Source organism: Rhamphochromis sp. 'chilingali' (genome assembly GCF_963969265.1).
Source record: "Rhamphochromis sp. 'chilingali' genome assembly, chromosome: 21".
NCBI lineage: Eukaryota > Metazoa > Chordata > Actinopteri > Cichliformes > Cichlidae > Rhamphochromis > Rhamphochromis sp. 'chilingali'.
The window spans coordinates 10,713,582-10,735,395 of record NC_137949.1 but is presented as its reverse complement, the minus strand read 5'-3'; the positions used below and the strand labels follow the sequence as shown (position 1 = coordinate 10,735,395).

Sequence of the window (21,814 nt, the reverse complement as noted above, 5' to 3'; positions counted from 1 at the left end):
ATGCCCCCTGGTGGCTATTAGTAGAAATGTAGGTTTAAAGTGAGATGTGGAAGCTAGCTGTCTCTGGGCAGCAATGTGTGAAAAGGTCAAATCATCACTTTGTAAAAAATGTTATTACCCCAACAAAACTAGATCGGGTTTCATTAAAGTGTTTTTGGGAGTTTTACAACCTGCAGAGAAGAAATAATAGTTTACGAAGGTAAAGATGTTTCATTAAAGCCAAAGTGTTTCATCAGAGAGCTGTAAAACAGCTGTTCTGTGCTGTGTGGCTGTGTGGGATTGAAAGCAATAGGTCTTTGGTATATTCTTTTAAATTTAACTCAAGTCACTTCCAACTGCCTTTTGTCTCACGTCATTATAGATGATACTTAGAAGCAGTGGAAGTCCGGCTCTTCCTTTTTTGTTGTTGTTGTTTTAGTGTTTTTGTCCCCAATCCTCATTATTTTTTTCTCTCTGTATAGAAAACCAGGCTATTTTAGTTCCTGGTGAACTGAAGAGACACAGAAACATGGAAAAGGAGAGGCTTAACACGCGAGGATAAAAGCAAACTGTTCAGCTTCTGCTGTCCTCTGACTCAGACCAAACCTGTTTTTTCCAACAGGAAACTACATCCTGGAAATTGTTTGGTTCAAAATGATTTTACAATCAGTTTAGTTTTGCACCTGTACATATGAACATATATGAACCTGTATATATAAATGTTTAGCTAGTGATGCAGGCCTTCTGGGAATATACAGCAGACACTGTGTGGTTGGAGGTGTTTGGCATCCACAGAGTAGACGGGAATTAGAAACCAACCGTCTGAGATGGTTTTGCTGCTCTATAAAACCACATGCTGCGTCTCCTGAGAGAACCGAGGCACAGCAAGGTAATTATTAAAAGATGGAGACAGAGATGCAGAGACCTTTGTGTCTGTATCTGTCTCATCTGGGTTTTTGTGCGCCTCACTCTTCAGAGACAGCTCAGTCTTTGAATTGTCTGTTTCCTTGTCAGAAGAGGAACTGAAAACCTGGGAGACAAAGATGAGGAAGTAGTAAACACGGGAAAAAGATGTGGCGGTAAGCAGATGTGACAGATGCACGCTGACAGGAAGGAAGATTGGAAGCTGAGCGCAGAGATAAAAGGGCAGGTATCCTGGCAAACAGAGGGGCACGTTTTAATGAATGTGTGCACTTTATATGCACGCAATCACATTGTGAAACGTAGCAGAAAAGGCCCAAAAACACACAGTGAAGTAAATGAGCAGAAAATGGAATCAAAAAGCTTTCCCCAAACCAAACATGGTCACAGAGCAGGGCGGCTCATAAAGATCCTTGGTTATGAATTCTAAACACGCCGTTTAGATTCCAGCTGTGAGTCACAGATGGAGGGAAGTGAAACGGGACAAAGAGTTGGGCTCCACGCTGCAGGTGGGTGTGGGTGATAAACTCGACTCTCCAGGCTGCTCTCTAAGCTCTCGGCCTCCACCCGACTAATGATGAAAAATGGTTTGGGAGCTGGATGACTGATAAGACTTTTTCTGGGACCTCTTCTCTCGACTGGCGTTTATTCTTAAACTGTAAATGGGGATTACTCTGGCAGTGTTTCCCTGCCTCTCGACTCTCTCGCTCCCCGCCGCTGCTGCTCTAAAAGCCAGGGGGATAACAAGCTCTTAAATAAGTAAGGAGCCAGAATGGATAGGCCCTCCCTGGTGCAAGCGGAGGATAGGAGGATGGCAGAGTCACTTCCTTTTAAGAGGGCTATCCCCTCGGGAGTCATAGAGGAAGCTTATAAAAGTGAAGCACACAGATGCCACCTCCTTTTCCCTGCAGTCGTATTCTGTTGTTTTCTGTACAGTGTGTACAGTGGGGTCTGTGATTGAGCTGTGAGTGGATGCTGTGGAAGGTGGACTTCAGGATCGTTTGCTGTGATTCATTTTTTTCTGATGCTTATTTTGTTAGATGAAGTTTTAATGACCCCATTAGGGAAATGACATTACTACGTAAGCAAAACAAACAAGAGGGCGATAGTTTTCGTTAGAGATGGCAAGATACCACTTTATAATGTCAGATACCGATATCATAAATTTGGATATCTGCCGATACCGATATAAATCCGATATAGTGTGTTTTATAATGAATAAAGCGGTTTTTAAAAAAATATCTTGCTGCATTTTGTATAAGTTGATACTCAAGTTTTAAAAAAACAAAAAAAACAAACAAGCAAAACTAAAGCTAGTCTATGCAAAAAATACACTGCACCCAAAATATTTCATAGTTCAGCAACACTGATCAATCTAATAAACCTGCTCCATCCTCCCTATTCTGGTATGTTAAAGAGTACTTAGTGGAAATATTAAATAACCTACCTAATGGGGTTGCCAACTCCCCAGCAAAAAAAAGAAAAGTAAACACCCCCCACCCTCCGCCTCGTGATGCTTAATTGACGTAATCAACTTTAATTTAATGCACGAAAAAACAAACAAACCCCATAATGCACAGAAATCAATAATTTTTCTACAATAATTAAATAGATTCAACATCTTTCTTCAACAGAACTGCAGACTGCACAGATGGCATCTTCCCAAAGGAAAAAGTACTATAGCTTACTAGGGTATATTAGACTTAACAGTTACTATATACAGTAATGGACTTCTATACATTTTACATCAGATTAAAACTTTGGGTGTAAGATTCAGATAATTATTTATTAAAAGCTCGACATTTTATCTGAGAATAAGAAAGAAAAGTATGTCTTTGTGCCCCCTTTTCCCTGTTAATGCCCTATCGGCCCCCCTGGCTAAACTTTGCTAGATCGGCCCCTGCACAGTTACCAGCCGTCAGCTACTTAGAAAAGATCCTGGTGTAGAAAGTAATATTAAATAAATTCTTACAACAGCTTATCAAAGTTAATAGTGCTGCTGTTGTTCAGCCGCTGGTTTCCTCTTTCTGGCGCGAAGTGGGCCAAAAACAAAGAAGAGAGACGGAGTCACGACAGAAAAGCCGATCAGCTGATCATTAAGCAGTTTCACGATTGAAGTAGCGGCAGGATAGGGAGGGAGAGGCAGTCGCTCCATATATCAGTTGTTAAGCTTAATGTGGGAATGCTTTACAAACATTCAGAGATGGACTTACACACTTGCTTTACTTCTCTCTGGGATCACTTTCTTGGAGATGAAATGATTTGGTAGCGAGGCTACAAATGCTCAACCAGACCGCTGACAGGTCTCGCACGCCACAGCCGCTCTATCACGTGAGCACACTGCTCCGACGTGCTAAGGTTATGAGCTGAGTTATGCCATGTCGCAAGTTTTGTGAGGTGCTTTTGTGATATTTAATGAATCGGATTAAATTTTTTATTTTTCTCCGATATCCGATCCAGTAATATAGGTCAGTATTGGACCGATGCGTAATATCGGCTCGGTCCATCTCTAGTTTTCGTTATAGGTTAATATCACTGCCGTCTCATCTTGTGTTAGCCGTAGTCTCCACCTGATCCATAAAGTGTAAAGGTAACGAGATGAAACGGGTCTATTTTACACTTCATCCTTTAATCGCTGCAGAATATTGTTTCGTGCGCTGGGATCTGCATTTCTGCAGATTCTTTGAATTTTTAAGTTCTAAATTTGATTTTCAAAGATGATAAAGAGAGTCAAGTCGTGTATCGAGGATGGATTTTAACTTTTGTTTTTATGTTATTTAGATCTGAAAACACTCTTGAAAAAGCAGTGTCGCGACCCTGTGGTATCCCTTGAGCCAAAGAGCCCACAATTACCATATAAAACATGTTTTTCCTTCTTCCACAATCATCGGTCACCTAACGGTAACGATCGGGGGCAGACTTTGTGATCGGCAGCTTTTACTGTTAGTGTTTACAGTGTTTGTCTAAAGGGAGGCACCGGTTTAACCAGGCGTTGATTCATGGAGACAAATCGAGGTCATGTCATCTCACTAAACCAATAATGGCTCTGATTAATTAGTTAAGGGGCTACCACTGTGCACAGCTAGTGTTCCACATTCAGACATGGGACTGTGGAGTGAGACTGATGAAGTAACAGCTCTAACAGCAATCAGTGACATGATTGGTGCCCTGGAGCTGCTTTCAGTTTGGCTGAATAAAATGTCACCGGCTGACTTTTAATGGTAAGGATTTCACAAGCAGCTGAAGGTTTCAAACTACATCAAGAATTACAGAGCAGTTTATCAAAAATTACCAGCAATTTTATTCAAGCAGTCGATTTCAAACATTCTTGGCTTTAACCTCGTCCCACTGTGGCAGGGAGAGTTTTACTCAGTCATGTAAGAAACACATCATTTCTCTATTAGCTCGTTATATAAATAGGAAGGTTGTCCTTTGTGAAAATGTTTTATATTATTATGCCAAGACCCAGAGGGACACTTCCCCTTTCCCCCAGTTTCCCACAGTTCAGGATTTGTGCTGTTTATCTGCACTGAAGTGACCTGGTTCTGTTTGTGAACATCTGTGCTTTATGAGAAACGTGATGTCTCAGCCAGTTTTACCGAAGCGTTGGAGGATCGCCACGTTAGGTGCGCTTGTCCTTGAAACCGGAATAAACTTGTTCATCTCTCCCTCTCCACACAGAGCGCTTCGACCACCACTGTCCCTGGGTGGGGAACTGCGTGGGGAGGAGGAACTACCGCTTCTTCTACATGTTCATCCTCTCGCTCTCCTTCCTCACCATCTTCATCTTCGCCTTCGTCATCACGCACATCATTTTAAGTAAGTATCCACAAGGACGCGTGCTCTCAGGCGTAGTGCAGACGCACAGTCCTCCGGGCTGTTTCCAGTCAGCAGGTTGTAAGTGGGCGTCGTGAAAAGCTGCAGCTTTCTGGCTCTTTACCATATTTCCAGCTGGGAGCAGGCAGCGGGTTGTTGGGCTCCGTGTGTGTGTCTTCAGGTATTGCTCATGTTGTGGGGAGCGAGACATATCACAGAGCCTTTCTTATGGGGACACAAAACAGATTATTGTATCCTTTGCAGTTTTGGTCTTTTTCTTTGACCAAAATGTGGACGTTAAGTAGGATCGTAGATGTGTAGTCGAGCTTCTCATACAGCTAATCCTTACCAAATTATCGAAGTTTACTGTTTTCATCTCGTGTAATCAGGTGGATAAAATCATGTCTTAAAGACAGAAAATGAATACATATTAGCAGTACAACAATAACATTGTTGGTGAACCTCAAGGTTGAGCTGTAGGTCCTCTGATGTTTAGTTAATGACTGATGTGGACATACTGGAACTTTGCTCTCTTTTAAATAGGGCTGACACGATTAGTTGACTAGTCACGATTACGTCGACTATCAAAATCGTCAACGACTGATTTAATAGTCGACGTGTCGTTTGAAGCTTTGTAAGATCCCAAAAGATGCAGGAATAAGTAGTAGGATTTAAGAGTGTAATAACGGACTGAAACAGAAGATGGCAGCACTGCATTTACAAGGATGCCAGCTGCCGTTAAACCCCGAAGAAGAAGAAGCTGTCCCAGAATTAGAGCTGGGCGATAGAACGATAACGATATGTATTGCGAAATAACTTTTTCTCGATAGAAAAATTAAACTATTGCGATAGGCCTCACTGCTCTTGTCCTCTTAAAAAAAAAAAAAAAAAAAAAAAAAAAAAGGAACAGCCAATCCAAATTAAGTAGTGCACAATCACAGCTGCAGCGTCACGTCACGTGACTTCTTACGTACAGCACAAGCGCCAAGCCGCACATGTGTATTTGTTTTGGAAAGCAGCCAGTCGCCGTGCCGCCCGGTAATGGAGGAAATGAGTGTGCCGACTAGAGAAAAATCAACTGAGAGCGTGACCGAAGGTTACCGAAGATAAAACAGATGATGGTTCCAATGCCGGAGAGATTGTCGAACGGAAGAGCCATAGAAGTTCCGTAGTGTGAAGGTATTTCGGCTATTTCAAGTCAAACAGAGTAGCGCACACTGTAAATTGTGTCGAAAGCAAGCCTGGAAATACAATAAAGCGGTGCATGCTCAATCTCTGACTGGAAGCACTAATTCGTCATTCGGCTTTTGTCAGATTAAAGTAACTGTTAAAACTGTTTGAAAAGCTCAGCTATACAACAAGGAGAGATTGAGAATTTCCTTTTAGTTCTCAGTTTATTTGATATTGACAAAAGTTAGTCAATTTTGTCTGTTCTTCTGTAAAACAAACTAAGATTTATTTTTATAATTAATAATTTCTAAGTGGAATTGACAATTTATTAGTCTTTTGTTTGTTCTATTTTGAAACTTAAACGCTTTAGCGGCTGCCTTTTGTGTAGTTTGCAATATTTGCCTTTATTTATCTGAAAAAGTCTCATTTTTTAAGTACATCTCCCCTGTTGAACTTATTATGGGAAATAAATATTTCAATCAAAATAAGCTGCTGATTATTTCACATTTTACTTGTGAGCAACGGCACATTTAAATCTTACAAATATAGTTATTTGGCTTATATCGTGATAGATATCGTTATCGCCTGAAATGAAAAAAACATATCGTGATATGAAAAAATCTCATATCGCCCAGCTCTACCCAGAATTCATAGTGCGGCCCAGCTCTGCTCAGTTTCCAACAATGGCAGCAGCTAGTTAGTTTTAATATTACTCTTTCTGGGTCACAAAATAAACGTTTAACATATTTTCAGGTGAGAATGTAACTGTGTAAACCTCAAATACCTGCTCAGGTTATCAAGACACCACATATTTTCAAAAGCGCTCCGACGTTTTCGGAGACATCTGTTACCCACTAGCTCGATAGCTAGCCGGGGTCAAGGCTCACTAGAGCCCGTGAGAACACCGGACTCCTGGCAAATCGTTTTCAAACCCACCGCTGTCTTTCGCTACTCAGGTTAAACATGATATACAAGTCATTTAGATAACTTAAAAATGTTATTGTTTGGCTTTTTTTTCAGTATTTTATTTGTTCCTGAGTAAATCTGTTTGGCTGAGATTAAAGTTTTTACACAGCTGAATAAACAGCTGATTATCAGAAGTGTGAGATGCTGGAGAATATAGGTGTCCTGTTATATTTTAGATAGCAAGGAGTTTATTAAACTTCACCGAAACAATCTGCAAATTTCATTAAAGTTTAATAAACTACCATCTTGTCTTTATTTTTAGTTAGCACATACCTTAAACACTTAAAGCTGTAAGCTAATGATAGTTATATAAGAGCAGATGCTGCTGGTGCAATAAGCTGTTCGTTTTACGTCCAATGGATGATGATCTGATTAGTCGACTAATCGCAAAAATAATCGGTGACTGGTCAACTGTCAAAATAATCGTTTGTGGCAGCCCTACTTTTAAAACACAAGTTAGAAAAGTTGTGTCAAATTTTGTTGAGCAAATTTTAGACATTAGTAACATTGTAACTAGCGAGGCCTAAAAAGTTGCACATCAACATTGTGTCTCACCAGTTTGGACAACATTACAATCAACAGACTGAATCTGTAAGCAACAGATTCATATCAGTGTAAAATTATATCTGCATGTGTTTCTTAATTTGGGAGAATAGTTGTGTTTGAGTTTTCATATCGTGGCATCCACCTGCTCTAGATGAGTTTGTTAAAGCGAATCACAACATGCCCACATCTACCAGACAGGACTGTAAAATAGATTTGAGAAAAATACTGAACCCACACAGCTGACGACATATCTCTGACATCTTTCTCCCAGACTGTCAAACAATAGAGGAAAATTAAATCTGTCTTAATGTGAAACAGCATCCTGTAAGTCACTGTTTCTACAGATCATCTGTGGTTTAGTGATCGTGTCTTTGTGGTATTCGTATGATTCTGACCTCACCAGCCTTCAGGGACTGCAGCAAATTTACAAGATGGACCTACGTGCTCATGTTAACGTGCAATCTCCCTTTTATTTAAAAGGCTACATGCAGTTAGCTTAAGGTTGAGTTACAGTTAGACGAAGTTTGGACTAATGTCCTCTGAAGCCATGGATACATGACTGCGAGTGCTGGGAACAGCAGCGTGGGTCAGGATTAGCTTGTAGGGATGATTAAAAATGTTCCTGGCTCAGAGTGGGTATACAGGTGGCTGCAGTCCTTCATAGATACTGATTGTAACCTTTAATCCACTTTGTAAGTCTGAATGAATGAAGAACACAGTAGGTAGAGATGCTCCCTATAACCACTTATTGGGGGCCAGCTCCTTCATCTGGCTCTGTGCCGCTTCTCTACACACTTGGAAGCTAAATTGGAAAGCCAATTAAAGCGGCACACTCGGCTGAGCTCAGTTCTTCTTGTCAACTCTTAACCTTTACTCAGGACAGTGTTTGCAGCAGGTAATGGCGTAGTGCTCAGTATCTCATACAAGTCCCACATTCTGCAAACAGCAAACACGAGCTGCGTGCTGCTCTAACAGAAACTGTTTTTCCCTTTCACAGGCTCTCATCAAAACGGCTTCCTCAGCGCGCTCAAAAACAGTCCTGCCAGATATCCTTTCACTGTTCCACGTCGGTGTCGACTTAAACCTGGATATTTCTTTAAGCAGTCACGTTAATCACACATGTATCGTTGCTGTCCTTCATCTCATCAGCGTTGTTAAAAATGGCAACATCTGCCTGAGTGATGCTGGAGAACTGCTGATTATTGTCGTGGGGGTTGTTGTAATTCATCATCAGACTAGAAAAACCTTCATGTGATCTTAAACACTAACTGGGACTAGAGAACATGAGACATCATATTTATCCCAAATTAGCTTCTCTGCATTGGCTGAATTTAGTTGAATAATCAGGCCCCGTCATATCTTTAGGACCTCAGTAACTCGTAGCTGTTATCCTAACAGAGCGTGTTGCTCTCGCTCTGCAGGCCTACTTGTTGTTCCTAGAGTATTTAAAAGTAGAATGGGAGGCAGAGCCTTCAGTTTTCAGGCCCCTCTTCTGTGGACCCAGCTTCCAGTTTGGATTCAGGAAGCAGACACTATCTCTACTTTTAAGATTCAAACTCTGTTTTAAAGCTTATGGATCAGGTGACTCCGTTGGTTGTCTTTCTGAGGCTCAGGTTGCTCTGGGACTTCCCAGGATGCCGAGCGCTGCTCTGGTTGTTGGATCTGTTCTATATAAAATTCCTTGAGGTGAACGCTGTGGTGAACTGGCTCTGTATAAACCTGAATTTCGGCCAGCGTTCTCACAAACATTTATATTCCCAATGATTACTCTGATGTTACACATGCAGATTATTCCATAGGTCAGATTTATCTGCATGCCTTCCATCGCTCTGCTATTTTCTCCAGCTGTGTCTCTTGCATGACTTACATGCATCTGATTAGTCTTGTACTGCGGGGCTTACGCGGCACGCAGGACAGCGAAATTTTTATGGCTCTGACTCGTCTCTGCGTCGCTCTTCAGCTGTGTCATGTGACTCAGACGGTGTGTGTGGGTGTTGTTACAATTATTGTGTTTATTGTAGCCACGTCTGGACTGTTGTAAGTCAGATAAAGTTGAGCAAAGAGGTTCATCGCAGCCTTTTAGCTGTGAACTGTTCACATGATGATTTGGAGTTAATGTGGCCTCTACTGCAGAAGGTTAGGTGGAGGCAGCAGAGCCTCGCTTTTATTCGCTTTTAATCATGAAGGAGCTCGTGACTATTTTGGCAGCCCTTTAATGCATTTTCTTCTGCTTTAAACATTTTGATGTCTTCTCTCACTTAAATACGGCGTGGGGTCGTGCGAGGTCAGGACTGATAAGCCCGTTCAGAGGTAGAAATGAAGAGCGGCTCTAAATGATCCCAGTGCTCGGTGTACAACACAAATCCGGTTCAGAGCACGGGCTGCCACACCGCCGCTCTCTCGCTGCCCTTCTCTCTGTGCCTGAGTGCGATAACTTTCTGAGGCAGAGAAATGTGCCAAGCCACGCTGATAAAGTCTGCTGTCCTACAGGGCTTTAATAAAGCTGAATTGCAGTCGATACTATCGCAGCAGGCCTTTGTGCTCGAAGAATGATGACATGTTTTGTCCTTGCTGAGGAGGAAGAGATTGGAGGAGAGAGAAGAAGAGCGTGAGGGCATTATGTAAAGTTTCTGAGAGGATGCAGTATGATGCTAACCTACTGAGCATTTTCCAGCAGCCCTTCAGGCACTTAGTTATGGTGTCTGGGTATTTGTATGTGTCATCCTTGGAGGTAGTGCACATTAAGAGTCAGCGGTGTTTGTTTGTGTAGAGGATTCATCTCGAACAGTGCGTGTATGTGGAGTAGAGAAAATGAGCAGTACGAGCCAAACGAACTGGTAACTGGGAAGTACTGGCGAGAGGAGGGCGGCCCTCAGGCTGTGGGTCAGTGTGCTCGCTGCTACGGCAGCACCTCGGTGTTCGGGCTGGCTCCGTGGGTTGTATGAGCTTTCATATTATCATCTGTCACTGCATGAACACCACAGCAGAGTTATTCCTTGACTTCTTTGTGTCACTGTGCTGGAAGTGGTGGTGTGTTTCTTCTCTGTGTGGTCCATCGTGGGCCTCTCAGGCTTCCATACCTACCTGATCAGCTCCAACCAGACCACCAATGAAGACGTGAGTATGGACACAAAGTGCATTACACCACACGCTGCAGAAACGAGGCAGAATGTTCACATGTGTCGTGTGCTAACAGACTCCATTTAAAGGGCAGGAACGCCATAAAATGTTATTTTAAATTGAAACGGCACTAAAACCATTTGATCTTTTTATTGGTTCATTCACTCATTTTCAATTCGGTGCCAGCAACTGGAAAGTAGCGGGCACACGACACGAGAAAAGTTGTGTGATACTAAAGCGTCACACCTGCTGCAGCGTCGAACTGCTCGTTAGTTTTAATATTAACGTGATTAGACTCAGTGGGGGAGGGGCTCCCCACAGGAAGCCCGAGGCAGCGGATCAGAGCTTTACTGGCCCGAGAGAAGAAAACGAGCCCATTTTTGTAATAGTACAACAACACAGCGTCTTTATTCATCGTCATATTCTACATCTGCCAAATCATTTCAATCGAAAGATTTTAAGTATATTTAGCGGAGGGCTCGCAGGGTTAGGCTTGATTTTAATTTATGCGTGAAAGACTTTTTCTTCATGTTGAAGCTGACTGAGCAGCTGCTTTGAATTTTAGCCCAGGATGGTAACAGAGGCTCCGTCTCCATGTTAAAGTACACATGTGATCGCCTTTTCACTGTGGAGAAACAGAAGCCAAGTCTTTGAAAAGTTGTTATTCACAGAGAACACTTTTCTATTTGTTGTCACAAATGTGAGGGGAAACGCTCGTTCTCACATCCTGCAGCACACGCGGTGCCTTCCTGCAGTTTCCTCAACACTAAGCAACGTTTCTTTATTTCATTTTCCTGAAACGGTTTCTTCAATTTTAAATTCTGATAGAAATGATCAAAAATATTGATGAGTTGTTTAAGCCGGTTTGCTTCACAAGTAACATAAGGCCAGTAGCTGGCCCTGAGCCATCGGGTCACTGAGTACACTGACCTCTGGACCAAATATTTATGGGTAACAAAATTGGACCATTTGGGGAAAGAGGAGAGCGAACAGTTCAGGAGCCGACACCGTGAGTGTGCGTTGGTGCAGCTTGAATCAAACGTGTAATGGCCTCATTAATGCTGAAGTGTGGGTGTGGCTTATTTCACATTCTGCAAAAAAACAACATAAACACGTCCGCGTCCCAACTTTTTTCAGAAGCATATTCCCAGCATACAATTCAAAATTAGCTTCTAAAATTCCAGCTCATCACATGTAGTTGTTATTTTTTACTGTTTCAATGATTTTCAGGTTTTAATCTGAAAGATGGCGCCGGTGCACTTGGCTTGCCGTCCGTCTCGCCGCTTTTTACCCTCCCTTTTTCCCTTACCTTCCCTTATGGACCTCGGCACTGTGTTTTTTATCTTTATTTTTCTAGTCTTATGTTTATCTAGTGGTTGTGGACTGATTACATATGACAGGCAAATACTTTTAAATATTCGTTCTTTAAAGTTCTCAGTGACGTTGGTTCCTTGCTAGCCTGAAAATCTGGGAACTACAAACACGCTGATGTGTGCATTTTAATCCTTTTAAAAGAAGCGTTTTTAATGGAGTTTCTGATTATTTGCTCATCTGTATGGTGTGTGTTCATTAGCTGCACAGAAGCATGGACTCACAGCTGTAACTCCTTTTCACCTCAGACTGTGAGTGAGTGGTGCTCGAGCTTCGCTGGTGAGCTCAGCTGATTCGAGAATGGCGATGATAATTTTCAAGGTCACGGGACAGAAGTGCGCACGGCCTGCTTGAGCTCCAGACTAGACACAAACAGCAGCGTCTGTTTATCGATGACACTTTGGATATTTATCTGTCTCACTGAAGCTTTGCATCTCTGCAGATAAAAGGTTCATGGTCATCTAAAAGAGGGAAGGACAACTATAACCCCTACAGCTATGGAAACATATTCACCAACTGCTGCGCAGCGCTGTGTGGACCCCTGCCACCGAGGTAGGCTGGGTGTGGGTGTTTGTGTTTCTGTGAGGCGATGTACGCATTCCTCGTTCCTCGATGGTCAGATGAGGACAAAAAGCCCATCGTTCCCTGCTCTGGGGGGAAAAAGCCATCTCAGTGTCATCGTAGTTTCCCATTTTCTCCAGAGGCAAAAATAAAACTGTTACTCAGAAGTGTTTGATGTGAGGAGCTGCTGTGAAATGAGCCTGCCTGCAGCCTTTTCTCTAAACATAGCAAAGATACTGCAAAGCATTTCAGGCCTATTTGAACCAAATCCGAGATCAAAGTTTCCCACATTGATTAGATTTTTATACTTTTCTGCCCATGTGATTGAACAAAAACACAGCAGCTGTCAGCTCGTGTCTGTGCGACTGCACGTTGCCCCCCGGCATTGTTCTTATGTGCTACGGTAGATTTCAGTTCCCCATCTGTATATGTCGACATACTGCTCCTTCATATGCCTGCACATGTGGACAACCTTTAAAACTTATTACATGAAGGAACAACACAGCAAGTCATTACTTTAGTTTCCCATCGTACAACTCCACGTTCTGTCAAACACTTCATCCATGTTCCTTACTTTGTAGATTACAAATTGTAGTTCTTGTCATATTTTTCCACTAAAGGAGAGTGAAAGGTCTCCCCAGTATACCACAGTCCACCTTTAAATACCGAACCTTTGAAAAGCTTAAAGACAAAGTGTCCTGAAAGCAAACTGGACTCGATCATTTACATGAATAAAGATTATGTAGGTAAGCAAATTCTGCCTGAAACAAGGAATCGGTAGTTTGATGAATTCTGTCTCCATTCCTCATTTGTTTTTCTTCCAGTTCCATCTTCCTTGTTCTTATTGCGGTTTCTTTTCTCTGGTGCGGGTTTAACAGAGATTCAAAGTTTTCTCTGTGGTGGGTTTTAATGTTTCAGAAGATGGTGACTATTGTGCAAATTCATTACTTTACAAACCCGTCTCTGCCAGTGCCCATTCTCATTACTCATCCGTGAATCTGAAGTCGCCGTTTCCTCTGATTTTTATGGCTTGGTGGTTAGAAATGAGGCGCCACCTTGGATCGACTCTGTCAGAACAGCACAAATATCTTTTTATCCTGAGGAATTTTCAGCTTTTAACGTTGCATTTAAGTACCTGCAGAGTTCCTCAGTATATGCACATGTATAAGAACAGCAATGATGTGTCAGTGTGTTTGACTCTTCTGTGATTTTGCCGTCACAAGCTATGCATCTCCCATAACGGCTGCAGCGGGTGGCAAAGGAGAGTCCTCGGCTCACAGGTGGCTGCCGTGTGTGTGTGTGTGTGTGTGTGTGTGTGTGTGTGTGTGTGTGTGTGTGTGTGTGTGTGTGTGTGTCGCCACAGGTGTCGCACAGCTGGCCTCACCTGCCTCTTGGACTGAGCGAGCTCAGACCCACAGAGACAAAAGCCTTTTGTGTTTTACTCCCTGCACAGATTCTCCACTCAGACTTTCAAATGCATCAAACTGCAGGTTTCTGCTTCATTCCAGCTCAGTCCTGCTGGAGCTCACCGTCAGCACTTTGTGTTAAATTCTTATCGAGCTTGATGCCTCAGCTGTGTCCGATCGGCCTGTGTTTGGCTGATAAACAGCCCCTATCATCACACGGAGGCATCACTGTGCAAAGTTCAGCAGGTTCTTCTCTAACCAGCAGAGCTGTGCAGCATTAACCTTGGGTTGGAAATGATGGTTCACTCCACAGATGAGCGACTGTACAGTCACACTTAACAGAAAGTACGCCCTCATTCACTTCCAAGGTGCTGCATATCAGGACATAATAAGATTAGCTGCTCTTAAAATGAGGTAAATACAACCTCAGGTGACATAGTACGGTCTCAGTAATTATTTAACAAAAACTAAAACCATCCCTTCTGTAAGTAACAGCCAGCAGTATGAGCACTTTGATAAAAGCAGAAGTTTTGGTGGTTTGTTGATCTGAAGCATCCGAGCATGACCGATTGTCAGTAGGGTGTCAGAGGGCAATGTGCCCAGAGCCACAGGGTATCGGCACGAGGTCATCAACAGGACAGTGATCCCACACACGGCAGCAACGGTCCAGTGAAAGTCCAACCTCAACCCTGACTGAATGCTGTAGTGGCACCTTCAGAGAGATGTCTGCACAACTGACTGAGAGCAACGCTGCAAAGAAAGAGGACAACACTGTCACAGAAAATCATTACTGTAAATTACTGCAGCCAAAGGTGTCGCCACAAGCTACTGAATCATGGGGCGGGCTCAGTTTTTCACAGGGCCGTTTGTTAAATGATGACATGCTGGAACGGGTCATGTGTTGTGCATCTGAGACTGTATTTAAATCATTTTAGAAGCTGGTATTTCCTGACCTGCAGCAGTGGTATCAGAAAATAGTTCACACCGCACACAGTAGTTATCTTTGCTTTTATTGTCAACAGTAAAACCACAGGGTCAGAGTTTAATAAAAGTCTCTCTGTTAGAGCGACAAAGCTCTTTTGTTCATTTGTTTCATTCCGTTTCTTTCTTTGGTCGTCTGCTGACCCACAGCGAGATCAACTCGACCTTTTCCTTTCTGGTTAAAGCAGGACGGGCCTGTCGGAGCTGTGTGTTGTGTTATTGTGCTGCTGAGTGACCTTTGCTGTGTAATGTTTGCTGACGGTAATGATGTTCTCGGCTTTTCTCCCATTAGTCTCATCGACAGACGCGGCTTCGTCGAGGCAGACGTGCCACAGTTGGCACCACCAACCAATGGTATCACTATATATGGCTCCACCCAGTCTCAGCAGAGCCACACGGTAAGACTGTTGACCGACGCCGCCACCACCCCCCTCCCACCTCCCTCTCCCCTCCAAATGCAGCTTTATGCATCACTTTGTCAGAAATGGCACAGAACAGTGTTTCATCTCTTTTCATGGTGAAACGATAACCAAATAAACTAAACCACGAAATTCATGTTTTTTGTCATGTTGTTTAGACGTGTATACCTGTAACTGCTTCACAATAAGAGCCACCCTGTGCAAAGAGCAGGATAATAAAGCACGCAGGATTTCAGCAACTATGAGCTAAAATACTTTAAAGAGTCTGCCTTCAGGTTCATTTTATCCTCAAGCTGCTTCCTAACGTTAGAGTTTATATAAAGTTGCAGTGAGTGTTGAAATCTGCACCTGATTTGTTCTGCACGTGTGAAAAGGCCTTCTTCCTGTTCCTTCCTTTCACAGTAAAAGCCCTTAGCATTTACACACTGACTGCTGTAAGGTGAAATGGCTTGTTTAAGCATTACATACAATTTTAACTTTGATTTCACTGGTTATGAAATAGAATATTTATTATTGTTATAAATAAAAAATTAATTACTTTTTCTTACTTCTCATATATGGAACTAATTAAACAAACTAAATTCTCCTTTTCAAGTGAACTTTTTGATCCATGTACACAAATTGTGAAGTTTATAATTATAATAATTATTATTATTATTGTAGAGGTCTAGCATAGATTATTTTATCAGTGTGTATGGCTGGAGAATTAGACCAACGAAGATCAAATGTTGCTTTATTTGTAAAATCTGAAACGTCCTAATAAACTGACTCGGAGAGGGGAGACGTGCTTCAGTAATATAAAGTTACAGCTGTCAGGTAGAAACAGTTTTAATAGTTTTAATCCGACTCTTGCATGAAAAAAAAAAATTTATGAGTTAATTATTTTTGTAATTTTAGCATTGACAGGAAGTACGTCTGTTTTCGCACACGTGTAGAACAAATCTGGTTTCCTGGCGTGGATCAGGTTGTCCTGCCCTCGTGCGGCTGCCGTGAACGATGCCGACGGTCGACTCTCTAATGATGATCTCAGATTTAAGAATGTAGAGGCATCCCGCGCTGGCCCGGATAACTGGGCCCAGGCACGGAGGCTGGACGCCGCTGAATCACACACAGCTTGGTTTTTTTCTGGTCTGGGAAAGTAAATCCAGTTAGTGTCTCTCATCGCTAGATTGAGATGGATGAAGCTGCTCTAGATTACAGCAGGCGAGTTCTCAGAGTCTGCACGAACCACGTCGTGTTTCTTTAAATCAGGTCGGCAGGTGGGGGTTATGTTGATGTGGTGGCCTGGAGTCTCTGATTTCTGGTCAGCTGCTCATAAGACGCTCACTCTGAAATCTTATGGAAACTCCTGGAATCGGCACATTTGGAGGATGCTTGTTCAACTTTTTCACTTTGCAGTTGTTTTTATTAAATACACCTGAACATTCTGGCTGTCAGATTATTTTGAATAATGCTATTTATTCCAAATTAAGTGAAGGAAAAATGATGATTTCCTTTATTCGAATGGATTTTGTTGTGCTGAATCTAAATATGATAAAAAAAAAACTAAAACAGCTGATTGATTACAGTTTAATTGTTGCACATTATGTGCTTATAAGCTCATGCCTTGTCACCTGTTTATGTTATGTTACAGATTAGCCAACGCTTTGTGCACAAACTAACACAAAATACTGTCAGTATTGAGGACAAACACAGAGCCAAGATTCCACAGGAGGCAGGGACGCGGTCTTTGGAGTTTCCTTTGCACAAAATATAGAGAAGAAAATATTTAAATCAAGTGTTTAAACAGTTACAAAGTTTGAGATGCAGTTTACTGCAAATTGCACAGGCCGTGAACAGGTTTTTGTGCAGTGTCAGGCTGAGTCCCGACACACTCGTGGCGTCCAGTTTACCTCCTCGCACACAGCTACTGAACACCTTTCCCTCTGCCGTGTCCTTGTTGGCACAGAGGCTCGACCTCGTCCTGGTTATTCTCACCGAGATGTTAAACGCTGACGTCATCAGTCATGATCTCTTGAATGGACCGTTGGGCTGAAAGCCACGGGAACATTCCCCAATGTTAGCACGTCCACAAATAACCACCATCTGTCTCCTGTAGCGGTCATGATGAGCAGCCGCAGTCGTCCTGGCTGTTTGCCTGGACGCCGTCAGTGCTTAACGTGTAGCTGTCCAGGTCTGGGACCTGTGTGTGTGTGTGTGTGTGTGTGTGTGTGTGTGTGTGTGTGTGTGTGTGTGTGTGTGTAAACGAGTTCTTTAGTGTATTTAAATCAGATTTTTGATTAAAAGCAAACAGTTGTTGGTGTGTGTCGCACGTTAAGCCGGGCATTTTTAGCTCCGTGTTGGCAAACGCGCGTTTGTTTCTTTGTGATGCAGCTTTAAATCGACGGAGACTTTTTAAGCTGTTGCCACGGTAACTGCGTGTGAAACGATGTCATTGCACTTTGATAAACAAACCCTGCTTTCTGGATTTGACTCAGTAAAAGGAGAGAGACTGACTGCAGTCATCACAGGCCTCCCTGAGAGGCTCACATCAGTTCCCACTTTAAGGAGGGGAGATCTCACAAAGCATCTCCGGACTTTAAAGCGCTCGGGTCAGATGTTCGAATGTCCCAGACCACTGTGTGACTTATTATCCGTTAATGTTGTCGGGAATAACACGCGTCACTCTAATCTCTCCAGTCCTCTTCAGATTTGTTTAAATATGAAACACAAGTAGAATCAGCTTTGTACAGCACGCTGCGAGAGCTGACACAAAAACTGTTTACCTGGCTGTACGAGACATGTGACTGCAAATAAAACTGTCCTAAATACCTGTAGAAACCTTGCTGTGCTCCTTCAGCAGGGCGTCAGTGTCTGAGTCACTCTGAGAGGGGGAGAGAGGCTCGCACATTAGCGGTAGAGGTCAGATTTACTGACACCAAAAGATTACTCTCAGGTTTGGTGCTCTGTGGTTCAGAGAAAATCCAAGTTTTTGGACATCTGAATAAAGCAGTGCGTCTCCTGACGACGTCTCAGGAACAGAGAAATGACTGTCTTCCTGTCATAGTATCCTTCTACTGAGGCAAAACCAGAGTAAATGTGGGCTGAATGTTGGGATTACAGGAATGTGAAAGCCCAACACGGCCTGTGGTCAGCAGCCCGTCTAGGTATTGTTTCTGCCTTGCTGCTAATGAGTCAGTCGGTGTTCACAAAGCCTGACAGCACTCTATTTTCCATCAAACACCAATGACGTAGCCTGGCGCTAACGTGGAGGTGAGCGTGTTTCCTGTCGTTGCAGTGCAACAACCTGAGCCTAGCTTCCATAAGTCGATACATGGAGGACTGATAACACTTAAAAGCACATCTGTTCTGCTGTCAAAGGTCGCTCGGCCTGTGTTTACATCATGTCTGTAATCTGCTCTTTTCAGGTCAGTGAGATTGAGGCAGAAAGGTGAGATGTGGAGGACGAACCTCTGTGCTTCCCATTTCCTCCCCGTGAGGCTTTGGGGTGGTGTGGGGCGGGAGGCTGCGTCACGGGGCTCTTCCTGATTATTATGCTTTTAATTTCTGGTACCTCTCACACCCTGTGGGCTTTTCATCTGCAGCTGCTCTGTAATATTGATGACTTTGTGGTGACAAACGGCTAACAGGGTTAAAGCTAACCTCTCTGTGGCTGATGTGTGTTATCGCCGACTCGGCGTCCTAACCCAGTTACCGCTCGTTATTGACACATCCACAGCGAGGCGATCAATAGGCCATGAAGCAGGGACTTAATAGCAGCTCTGTGTATTGAGCTGAGCGGCTGTGGCTCTGCATCCTAACGGGACACTAACACCTTCTCTTTCTTTCTCTCCCTTCCCTCCTTTGTCGTCTTCACGCCTTCCTTTCGTTTGTGTTTTCTTCTTTGCAATTTTCAAATTCTGCGTCACTGCCATCTCTCCCCCCCAATGTCTGTTGCTTTGACCCGCACACCCCCTCCCTCCTCCCTTCTCCTCGTTGGCGCTTTCTCTCAGTGTGACCAAGACCAGTGCATTCAGAGCACCAAATTCGTTTTGCAGGCCGCCGCCACCCCGCTACTCCAGCACCAGAGCAGCGAGCCTGTCATCCTAACCACATCCCCCGAAAACGGAGGGACGCTACCTGGCCGCGCCTCCCTCGCCCTGACGGGGCCCTGCACCTCACTGCCCCTCGGCCAGCCCACCCCTCCGACCTCCACCTCCAGCTTAAGCTGCCACGAGGCCGCCGACAAGCTGCCGGTCCATGGACACACCCTCACACACAACCACAGCAACCCCCTGCAGGAGTCGTTGTTCCAGCACCACTTCCTTACGCCAGAGGAAGTGCCGTCGCCGCCCGGCATGCTTCACTGCGGCAGCCCCATGGGCCACAGCCACACCACGCAGGCCGGCTTCTACGACCCGGCCAGCCAGGACTCGCTGCACGAGGACTCCGTCAGAGGGCTGGTGAAGCTCAGCTCCGTCTGACGCCCCCAATGAAAACACTGAGATCACCGAAGTCTGCTGACCCCCACCCACGCTCACAGGTGGTGGTTTAAACTCAGCTGTTGGAACCTGTGGACCTAAATCAGATTTGTCTTCTGACGTTTTTCTTCCCAAACGTTGCAGCTGGAGCTGGAAGATCCTTCCTGTTATTTTTGTTTGAAACTCCGGGGAAGTTTAATCCGTTAACTCTTTGGAAACTTCACAGGAGACGTTTCAGGTTTTTGTTCCACTTCAATCCAAAATAAAAGTTTGGGTGAGAAGGCTGAGCGTCGCAGCTCTGACTCACTACTTTTCTAAAACCTTCTCCTGTGTGCCCGTTGCTGATTGGACGGTGTCTTCTTGCCTTCTTTTCTTGGACATGGTCAGCAGTGCGATGGTTGATGTCTTCATGTTGCATATCATCAGGCTTTTCTATGTAAAAGAGACTGTTGTATTGTACTATGGTTATTACAACTTACAGATTATATTTCCTGTGGATATTAATAAAACCATCTTTTTATCACATTCGGCTGCGTTTCTATCGAAGGCGTTTGTGTGACAGTCATGTGATGCTGACGTTTTAACATTTATGGATGATTTTGAGCTCTTAGCTGGACGCACAGAAAAGGCCTGAAACAGAAGAGCTGTGGGTCCACACCTCAGAGGGTCAGTCTGTGGCCAAAGACGCTGATGGTTTGGTAGAAACTGACACTCCCACTTTAATGCTCTTCCACCCCCTTGTGGTTGAGCAGAAACACTGCAGCTAAGATTTAAATTTACATACTCTTATGAAACCAAGAGGAAAGGATATCAGCCTCATCTTTACTAACATTAGTGTGATGTCACACCAGCTGTAGGCTGACTTTAAAGGCTAAAAGACGGCGTGATGACTCACAGTTCTCTGTTGGTCTGCTGAGACGAACAAAAATCACATTATTATTTAAGGATCCCTGAATTTCAGTTTTTGACCAACAAAAGCCACAAAAATATCTGAGCCTCGTCATCAGTCTGTGACCCCTCTGTGGGCGGTTACAGTAAAACCATGTTTGTGTTTGGGAAGTTAAAGAATTGCAAACACAATTCCTGAAAGTTGGGAGGAATTAAAATGTAAATAATAAGATTTAAGGATATTCTTCTTAAACCCATAATTTATTCATAATAGAACATAAACAAAAAAACATTTCAAATATTCAAACTGAGAAGATGAAGCGCATTGGCTAATTTTGATTTTGAGGGCAGCAACATGTTTCTAAAAGTCTGCACACGTTTGAAATCTTCACATTTGTGTCAGGAACATTTTATAAACTGTTTTTTGTGAACCTCTGTTCTGTGTATTTTTTATTTTTATTTTTTTTAGTACCCAGTCACATGACTGCGCTGCTGAAAAATGTTCCTCCAGCTGCTTTTTAACCTTTTTCTCTTTGACGTTTTGCTGTCATCAAATTCAAAATGAGCTTTACATTTGATGTTTTCCTTTCTGTTATGAATGAAATTCAGGTTTATTTTGTTTTTATTTACGTGTTTTATTACTGGCGAGACAATTATGGAGAGCACACTTTTAAATCTTTGCTATGGGGGTCCAAATCCACGGAGGCCGGCGAACATGTGAGGCTATAAAATTTAAAAAAGGCTCCCGATGATGGATCTGAGGAGGTGAAGAATCGCTGAAGGCTGCTGATCATCCTCAGGTTTGAATGATAACAGCAGGATAACAGGAACACGTTTGTCATTAAATAATGTGTGACACATGCAGCCTGACTGGGTTACATTTTTAACCACAGGTGATTATAAAGGAGACGAGAGGGAACCTCAGATTACTGGAGCAGGACTCGCTCTGACGGACCTGTCAGTTATTTAAATCTTATTATCTCGCGCTGCACAGAGTGCTGCCTGTCAGGTGTGTGGGACATTTTCATGTATTTCAAATATTATTTTAAAGTGATTAAAAACTAATGCAAATGAAAGCTGTGACTTCAATGATGCAGTAAAAACTGCACTTCCTGGATTTTGTTTTCTATGTGAGCTGTACAGAAGAATGCAGTCCTTGTATTTATTTCACTGTTTTGCTGACAGTCTTATAATTAACACGTAAGCAGAG

General features: G+C 43.2%; 1 protein-coding gene across 4 annotated transcripts in view; it reads left to right on the top strand.

Moving 5' to 3' along the window:
- The window catches only part of LOC308390133 (palmitoyltransferase ZDHHC14-like), a 56,955-nt gene extending 36,714 nt beyond the window's left edge, over window positions 1-20,241 (top strand). For 3 of the 4 annotated variants that reach the window (XM_080871828.1, XM_080871829.1, XM_080871830.1), the window contains exons 5-10: window positions 4,582-4,719; window positions 8,396-8,444; window positions 10,413-10,515; window positions 12,332-12,441; window positions 15,130-15,235; window positions 19,249-20,241. In XM_080871828.1, the coding sequence (XP_080727954.1) occupies window positions 4,582-4,719; window positions 8,396-8,444; window positions 10,413-10,515; window positions 12,332-12,441; window positions 15,130-15,235; window positions 19,249-19,719 (977 nt within the window). In that variant the 3' untranslated portion in view covers window positions 19,720-20,241. The remainder of the gene's footprint in view (window positions 1-4,581; window positions 4,720-8,395; window positions 8,445-10,412; window positions 10,516-12,331; window positions 12,442-15,129; window positions 15,236-19,248) is intronic. The other variant, XM_080871831.1, reaches the window with a different exon arrangement.
- Window positions 20,242-21,814: the final 1,573 nt, after the last annotated feature.